At 33.2% G+C, this 8,494-nt stretch overlaps 2 protein-coding genes and 1 long non-coding RNA gene across 7 annotated transcripts; 2 read left to right on the top strand and 1 right to left on the bottom strand.

The window, feature by feature from the left end:
• Positions 1–65: 65 nt before the first annotated feature.
• On the bottom strand, positions 66–876 carry LOC116417604. The gene is made up of 2 exons (XR_004227850.2): positions 587–876; positions 66–244 (listed from the first exon to the last, which is right to left on the bottom strand). It is a non-coding gene; the product is annotated as an uncharacterized LOC116417604 (long non-coding RNA).
• On the top strand, positions 585–5,125 carry LOC100123913 (endoplasmic reticulum junction formation protein lunapark-B). 4 transcript variants are annotated; one of them, XM_008209165.4, is made up of 11 exons: positions 634–894; positions 966–1,203; positions 1,916–1,957; positions 2,031–2,218; positions 2,294–2,480; positions 2,558–2,569; positions 2,684–2,930; positions 3,047–3,208; positions 3,280–3,462; positions 3,541–3,639; positions 3,714–5,125. In XM_008209165.4, the coding sequence occupies exons 2-11, from the start codon at positions 1,177–1,179 to the stop codon at positions 3,806–3,808; spliced, it is 1,242 nt and encodes a 413-aa protein (XP_008207387.1). In that variant the 5' UTR covers positions 634–894; positions 966–1,176; the 3' UTR covers positions 3,809–5,125. The 4 variants fall into 4 exon arrangements, with proteins under 4 accessions (XP_008207389.1, XP_008207387.1, XP_008207386.1 ...); XM_008209164.4 differs by having other exon boundaries at positions 634–887; XM_008209166.4 differs by having other exon boundaries at positions 634–877.
• Positions 5,126–5,634: 509 nt separating this feature from the next.
• On the top strand, positions 5,635–7,974 carry LOC100114855 (nascent polypeptide-associated complex subunit alpha). Of its 2 annotated transcripts, none has more exons than XM_001608162.6 (5): positions 5,635–5,768; positions 6,592–6,847; positions 6,929–7,144; positions 7,364–7,522; positions 7,737–7,974. In XM_001608162.6, the coding sequence occupies exons 2-5, from the start codon at positions 6,602–6,604 to the stop codon at positions 7,749–7,751; spliced, it is 636 nt and encodes a 211-aa protein (XP_001608212.1). In that variant the 5' UTR covers positions 5,635–5,768; positions 6,592–6,601; the 3' UTR covers positions 7,752–7,974. The 2 variants fall into 2 exon arrangements, with proteins under 2 accessions (XP_001608212.1, XP_032456146.1); XM_032600255.1 differs by having other exon boundaries at positions 5,688–6,494.
• Positions 7,975–8,494: the final 520 nt, after the last annotated feature.

Genomic DNA, 8,494 nt, shown 5'->3' on the forward strand with positions numbered 1-8,494 from the left:
TCTGTTATCAGATGACTTTTAAAATGAAAAATTTTAAATAATTTTATTAAGAACAAAACTTGTTCTCCTGTACAAAATTTTATTGTCCGTAAAATTTAACATGTTTTCGTATTTGAAACAATAATAATATTATGTGAGGATCATTGTTTGATTTTTATCAGTAATATAAGATAAGCGCGCTTAATTGCGCGCTTTTACAATAGCGCGTAAAACTGACGGTTCGACAAAATTTTTCTTCGTTAATCTGAAAAAATAAAGTTAAATATGCATTGAAATAGATATCCGCAGATATAGCATTTTAAAATACGATCGATACATTGAAATATAACTGAAACATACGCAAAGTCGCATTTAAATTATTCACAAAGTAAATAATCTTATTACTCATTCAGGAAAAATGTATTATCGCATTAAAAAGAAACGTATAAGAACAATATCAACGCAATAAATAATAATAAATAACGCGAACGAGCGGTGCAAAAAATAACGAATTTCATCTCTTTATACTGCCTCCGACCGTCGCACGCATTCAACTTCTGTTTACGCATGACAATACAATTTATAGGTAACACAAACGCATACATACACACGCGGTAAAACCCGCCAATCCGGCTGCAACAGACGAATCATTCGCAGCCATGATGGCAGCGCAGTTTCATTTCAAATCTCGCCGAAGAAAGGAAGCGCGAACCTTCCCGGACATATCCAAATAAAGTAAAGCGCGATGACACGTTCGATTAAGCTCTTCATTAGTTATTCCCTATGAATCCGCGATTTACAGTCAGTAGCGTCGGCAGTGAATTATTTATAAAAACTACGCGAGCGAACAACGCAGTAAATAACGCACGCACGGCATTCGGCGCTGGTTAGCCTACTGGTGTGCATTGGTGTGCTGTAAAAACGAATTCTCGTTCAAAGAGCCAAGAAAGCGTACGTTTTTCTATTAATAAGTTTGATTTTGGCAGAATTTAAATTTGGAACGAGAGAAGAGTGGGACCATACCGGGCAGAACAGCGCAGATACTCTCGTTGGCGGCTTGGCTTGTATTTTAAAATAGCGAAACCAGTTTGATGGCTGACGTGTATTTGACAAATTCGCAAACAATATGCTGATCTGAAGGGGAGCTCGATTAAGCTGTTTTTGTGGTAAACGAGGTCTCCCCAGCAATATCTCACGATGGGCATGTTACTTTCGAGATTTCGCGTAAGTAATTTTCATTTGTATGCAGGAGTTTCGCGATTCGGAGGCACCGTTGAAGTCGCGATTTCGAGGTTATGTTTGAATTAGTTTCAATTCCTATTTATATACATTATTTATCATGCCTTGATCAATAATTTACTTTGTAACGAGGCTGGCTTGTATTATGCGGTACTTTTTTACTCTCATGGACAGCATGAACGTGTCTCTGAGGAATGAAATCTTATTTTTTATGATAAATACTTATTGGTTTAGGTTTTTAAAATTCTGCAATATTCGGTTTATAAGACGATATTGCCTCTATTTCTGTATCGTTACAATTTCTACGGAGAAAAAATAAGCCCAATGATTTCACAAAATTGATCTTTAATTAATGCACGAAGAGACACACGTGTGAACTGATGATTAGCATTCAATGAGGTGATGTCTCAGATCTATATATAGCTTGAATAATATTTCAGTACATACAATTCAAACAAAAAGCTAAGCTCTAGAATCACCAAATCTATTTCAGAATGTTATATACCTTTTCAGGAATAGAGAAATTAATGCTCTTATTAAATTCATGAATTTATCTATGTAACTGTTTCTAGAAACCAGTTTGGTATTTTTGAGAACTAAAACTGGTTACTACAAGAACAAGATAGTTTAAGCAATAATTTTTGAAAAATATGCCTCATAAATATTCTATACAATGTGATGATATGAATAATTTCAGAAAAAGAAAACCACCATAGAGATTTTAGATGATCTGGATAAAGTAAGTAATATGTCATATTTATTGCCATATTAACTGAAGACCATTTATTTATTATAAATTTTGTTTTACCCAGAAAATTAAAGACATCGAACAATATGGACAGAATACGGAACTAAGGCGTAAGAAGATTGTTGGAACTTTAATCATCTACAGTGTGGCTTTGTACATCATCACAGCACTAGTTTTCTACTTTTACTTCTTTCCTGCAGAATTGTATTATCAAATATTTTATATGACTCCATTACTCATCTTTCCTATTTTGTAAGTATATTAAAATATCAAAATTTGATTGATTTTTGCATTTTAGTTGCATTTGATATTTATTTTATTTTTTAGAATATTATTTACAAAGAAAATGGTATCATGGTATTATAAGAGGAAAATTTCAAGAAATCAGGAAAAACTTGCAACTATGGAAAAAGAAAAGAAAAAAATATTGGATGAAGTTACTGAGACTGAAACGTACAAAAAAGCTAAGGAGATTCTGATGAAATTCGCACCCGATCAATTGCGAATGACACCAGTGAGTTTTGATTATTTAAAATTTATACATGACATTTGTTTATTTTGCTAAATTTTAATACTATATTATGTTTTCAGTTATCGCCTCAGGTCAGTGAATAAAACCACATTGGTTAGGCAACAAACAGCAATTTAAATGCAAAAAATTTTTTCAAAAATATAGATAGGTGCAAGTATCTTACCTTATGAAAATATATTTTGCAGGCACCTTTTAAACAGCCTTCATCTGCTCCTGAGACACCAAAAATAGGTACACCTCAAGCAGTTGTTCCATCTTTACAAGCTGGAACCGAATTGCGTCGAAGAGCTTTAGCTTCATCTAGTCTCTCACAAAATTTAGGTAGAATTGGTTCACCTGCTCCAGTAGGAGCTATGTCTGCTCAACCACAACCACCATTAACTCCTTATCGAACTAGTGGTAAAGTAATTAATGCTGTAACACCTGCACCTAGTTAGTATCTTTTTTTTTTTAATTTTTTGTCTTAATGTAGTTGTCCTGTCTCAGTAATATTAACTTTTTGACTGAAAAATATTTGTCAAAACTAATTATAAAAATAATTCTTCTAGAAACTCCTTTACCTCGACCAATTTTACCTCAACAAAGAAGCTATATTGACAGATTGGTAGAATATGTGGTTGGAGATGGGCCAAATAATCGTTATGCTTTGATATGCAGACAATGTGATTCTCACAATGGAATGGCCCTTAAAGAAGAATTTGAATATTTTGGTACATTGAACAAATATTTTAATTTATAACTTTAAAAGAGCATATAATAATTGTACTTTATACAATTTTAGCATTCAGGTGTTGTTATTGCAACTTCTGGAATCCAGCAAGAAAACAAAAACCATCAGCTCCTAAATTGGAATTTGACACTAGTTCTATAACTCCTCAAAGACTATCACTTCAACCTAGTAGATCAGTAGAGAATTTATCTCAAGCAAATGCGACTGAAGCTGAAAATACTACTACCGATACAGGTATACAATGATAATTAATTTAAAAACTACCTGTTCTTATAGTAGTTTATTTCTAGTAAAAAGATTTTTTTCTCACAGACTCTGATATTGAAGTTGTAGAAAAACCTTCTATTACTCCAGAAAGTGAAGAAAACAATATTGAAGAGGATGGCGAAAGTGATGATATTGGAACTGCAGGTAAATTTATAAATAATCTGATCCGAAAAAAAAAATGATAGAAACGAGTCGATTCATTTTAAAAACTTTTTCAGTGTTAAACACTACAGTTGTTGAATCTGAATCTAAAAAGGATGAAGGAGAGGAAACTGAAAACATGGAAGTAGATGAATCTCCCAACAAAGAATAAATTTATGCATTTTTGCATCAATAACGTTGTTAAACATTTCATCAATTGCTACATATTCAAAATGTGTAGCAATAGATGTTCGTACATTTTAATAGTGGTTGATATTTGTAAGTTGCCTAAAACATGCCTTAAGCTCAAAACGTTTTATTTGATTTAGTTAGTCATCAAAGAGAAATTTTTTACTATTAGCTATAAACTGCCTAGTAAACTTCATTTTATTTTTGAGAAAATTCATTGATACAGAGTTACGAAGTCACAATCATTCCACATTTATTTTTGTGCTCTCATTAAGGAAGCAATTTTTCTTTTTAAAGGTTCCCTTCACTGTAAAATTGCATGTATATCAAATTTACAAAAACAGTTGGATTGTACAGCTAGTTAATTGTACAATTATTGTCAATTTTTAATAAAAAGATATTCATAATTTGCAAATTTGATATGACATACAAAACTTTACTTATCTTAACTTGTTCATTTTAGTCATCCTATTTTTACTGATTTGTAACATTTAAACAAAACCACCATACCGCATAACTTGTATGCAAGACTTTTTTTTTCAAAAAATGTGATAAATTTTGAAGAATGTAAATAACTTATTCATCTAACTATAAGGCAGAGAAGTCAAAATTTACAATGTTAAAATCATGTAAAATTAAACCTAGTGTTTCTAAAATTAGTTTGATTTTGTATGCAGATAAATTTTATAAGCTTTTACAAATCCTTTGATAACGTGCGTGTCTCTTTTTCTAGTTTAAAAGGTTCATAATCTTTGCTGTCGAGGCGCTACTATTTATTGATAACATTAAGTATTTATGCTATTTTTAGACAAGTAATTTATTGTTACTAATTCAAGTGTGAATAACTAACTATGAATAGCAGTTAACTTATTAAGTGTTAAGCTTCTATGAGGTAGATGGATAAAATAAAAATGTTAAGTTTAGATACCTTAGAAGGGTCTTAACATTATATCTTGTGTGCTTTACAAAGAACATCAACTATCTCGTATTTCTTTTAGCCATAGTTGTCAAATTCCCACCAATTCAACGTTTTTTCTGTTCAGTGAATTACAGGGGAAAAAACATCAAACATCATGTACAATCATCTAAATTTAGATAATTTCAACTATTAATACGTAGATCACTCAACACGTAAATAAAACAAACGATCTTTAATGACCATGAGCGTAAACTGTAATTTGTTGAATAATACATATATTAATTATGTTTCCAATGATATACGTACAAAATATACATTTGGATTGTTCACTTTGACACTGTGAAAATAAATCTATATTCTTATTGTATAATAGAAAAAAAAGTTTGTATTTTTGAAAGCCAAAACCCGCTAACAAGAACTAGATATATTGATTTTTGAGAAATTTAACAAATATGCTTTCATTTTATATTACGTAAAGCGCATAATTTCAGGAAAAGAAAACCACTATAGGCATTTTAAATGATCTAGATAAAGTAAGTAATATGTTTCATTTTTATTGCCGCATTCAATTGGATTGTATACATAACTACATTATCTGACGTGTATTTATTTATTATACTTTTTTTGAACCAAATAAATAATTAAAGACGTCAAAACAAGACGCAGCTGCATTTCTTCGAAATTGGAATACTCGATTATTTCCAATTGAGAATCCACCGTTATGTGGGTTATCCAATAAAAATCGACAACCAAATCGCTTCAACATCACAATCACACAATGAACTGAATAACGTGATTATACACACACAGATATACAGCAACTCGAATACGTATAAATATATATATATATAAGTATATAAAGCGGCAACAACGAATTTTGGCGCCTGTTGCGTTCCCGAACTCATCGGAAATGGAACGCCGTACATGGAAATGGAACAGAACCGCTGGAGCCAGGCGTGTGGATCGGCCTTCAAATTTACACACACGGCAAAAGGTGCTCCTCGACAACGGCACATCATTTAAGGTAAAAATCCATCGATTTTCCAAGCATCGTTAATTAATCTCCATAAATAAAGCAAAAATTCAATTCCCGCTAACTAAATCTAACAAAGTTTGACGATCATAATGCCCGTTTCAACGTATCGTCACTTTATAGCCTTATCATCCCAAAAGTCGTCTCGCGGGTTTTGCACGAATTTCCTCGAACGCTACGACGTATTGTTTGGTCGCGTTTCTTATCGATTATTGTTCGAATATTTACGAAAATGCCTCGTCGTAACTTTTATTTTGCAATGCGCTTATACGATCGATCGATAAACAAGATCAGAAGTGTCGGCTCGAAAAAAACCGGCCTCGGATAGGCATTGCCTCTTTTAGACACATTCTCGGGCGCCATAATAACGTTCCTCCATAGTTTCACATATAGCCGCGAATGGACATGCGATAGATTACTTATGCCGTGAAAACGCAATTTTCCTGTTTTCGCTGAACATTAGTATATAGCATCCTCAGTGTTTGATGTCTATTGTTGACCATGAGAGTGTTTATTGGATTTATCATTTCGGAAAAAATTCTGAGTCGGCGGGAGGCGGCAGTGAAGGGGGGGAGGGACGTTCGTAAAATCACTGCGAACACGTGCATTCAGTCCTAACTTGATCTCTTGAGAAAAAAGTACTCGGGAACACACGGCACCAATAGCCCTTTATTTGGCTTCTCCAGCTACTGTACGCGCGAGTCTATATCTGTATTGGTTAGTCTTGTTTATTGTGTTTTTGATTCGAGTATTAGTGACAAATTAGTTTTTTGTTGTTGAGATAATGACGTTAAAACTTGAATTTGGATTTCAGCTAAAACAAAATGCCAGAACTAACTGAGCTCGATAAAGCTGCATCGTCGGAGCCCACCAAGGCCGAGGCAGCAGCAGAATCTGGAACTGACTCAGACTCCGATGACACAATCCCTGAATTGGAAGATGCCGCAACCGGAGGTGTCACCTTTGCAGGCAATGTTCCAGGCATGCCAGTTGACATGGTTTCCAAGGCCAAACAGAGTCGAGGAGAGAAGAAGGCCAGGAAAATCATGAGCAAACTTGGCTTGAAACCCGTACGTTTGTAATGCTTTGTGTGTATTTTTAATTGTATTGATTGAATGAAAAATTAGTCAATATTTATCTATGTGTAACAGGTCACTGGAGTCAACAGGGTGACGATCAGGAAGTCCAAGAACATCCTCTTTGTTATCAACAAACCAGACGTTCTCAAGAACCCGGCTTCAGATACTTACATTGTCTTTGGTGAAGCTAAGATCGAGGATCTTAGTCAACAAGCACAAGTAGCAGCAGCAGAGAAGTTCAAGGAACCACCAGTAATTTCAGCAGCTGAAGCTGGTGGTAGCACAACTGTAAGTCACTTTTTTGTATATTATATTACGATTCACCAAATAATAAATTTCCATCAATTTTAATCATGATGATAAACGTGAAAGGTTTCGCTTATATTTTCACAGTCGGAAAAAAATTTTTGAAGAAAACCTTGGCAGACTGATTTACATTGAATAAATCATACATGATGTAATCATTCTATATAACTATAATTCTAATGCTATGTTTTCGTTGTGCAGGTTGTGGCTCCTATACAGGAAGAGTCTGAAGAAGAAGTGGATGAAACAGGAGTTGAAGAAAAGGACATTGAACTTGTCATGAGTCAAGCAAGTGTATCTCGAGGGAAGGCGATTAAAGCTCTCAAGAACAATCAGAACGATATTGTCAATGCTATTATGGTGAGTTTCAATAAAAAATATTTCATAAAACCATTTTTCTTTTAACTGTGATCATGATGATAAACGTGAAAGGTTTCGCTTATATTTTCACAGTCGGAAATCAAATTTTGAAGAAAACCTTGGCAGACTGATTCATATTGAAATAAATTATGCATACCACTAATCATAGCGTGATATAGTATAATTCTAATACTTTTCGTTCTATTTGTTGCAGGAATTGACGATGTGATAAATCAGCTTGGAAAAATCGTTAGGATATGCTCGTTTCGGCTCTCTTTGTGGGGCATTATTTTATCATCCGTGAATCACATTTCTGTGTATCTCATTGCGCTCTGGATTACGAAATTTTGGGACATAACAATTTCGTGTCCTTGGACCAGTGTCAGTCCCAAGAAACAAATTTACATGTATATACATAATTCATATAATAAAAGTAAACTTCATAAGGCTAAGATGCGAAGAACTTGATTCTGCTGCTTTCGTGCGTTACGTACGAAAAAAATTTGTAATATCCCATTTACAAAATCTAATTAGGCTTGTTTAATTTTTTCATAAAAATATTGAAAGAAACTTAAGAATATAATTGATTATCAGTTTGTTTAGCAAATCAAAACTTGTGTTTTTAAATTATTTATTAATTTCAAAGTACTTGTTATTCAAATTTAAATTACCGAGTATACTTATGTTGACGATATATCAAAGTTCTATTTAAAATTTTGTTGAGTTTATTGTTAAAATGGAGCCATAGATATAAACAAATACGGGAATAATTGTTATAAATAAATAATGTAAATTTACGTAATGCAGGAATTTCATTGACCAACGGTTGGCATACGTATAAAACTACATTATCTGCAAGAAAGCAGATAACGTAGGTACCATCTCAGAATGTAGGCATCTGCAATACAGACGATAAAACAGATATTGAGTTAGATGAGCTTACTTTCAAGTTTAACGGATAGCAGCACCTTG

The sequence above is a fragment of the Nasonia vitripennis genome, chromosome 5 (assembly GCF_009193385.2).
Source record: "Nasonia vitripennis strain AsymCx chromosome 5, Nvit_psr_1.1, whole genome shotgun sequence".
In the NCBI taxonomy this organism is placed as follows: Eukaryota; Metazoa; Arthropoda; class Insecta; order Hymenoptera; family Pteromalidae; genus Nasonia; species Nasonia vitripennis.

Bases quoted from the DNA above. Each gene is read 5' to 3' on its own strand.
- LOC100123913 (XM_008209165.4), top strand. From the start codon at position 1,177: ATGGGCATGTTACTTTCGAGATTTCGC. The intron at 1,204-1,915 runs GTAAGTAATTTT...GAATAATTTCAG, and splicing joins TGTTACTTTCGAGATTTCGC to AAAAAGAAAACCACCATAGA. The intron at 2,931-3,046 runs GTTAGTATCTTT...TAATTCTTCTAG, and splicing joins TGCTGTAACACCTGCACCTA to AAACTCCTTTACCTCGACCA.
- LOC100114855 (XM_001608162.6), top strand. From the start codon at position 6,602: ATGCCAGAACTAACTGAGCTCGATAAAGCTGCATCGTCGGAGCCCACC. The intron at 6,848-6,928 runs GTACGTTTGTAA...TATGTGTAACAG, and splicing joins GCAAACTTGGCTTGAAACCC to GTCACTGGAGTCAACAGGGT. The intron at 7,145-7,363 runs GTAAGTCACTTT...TTCGTTGTGCAG, and splicing joins AAGCTGGTGGTAGCACAACT to GTTGTGGCTCCTATACAGGA.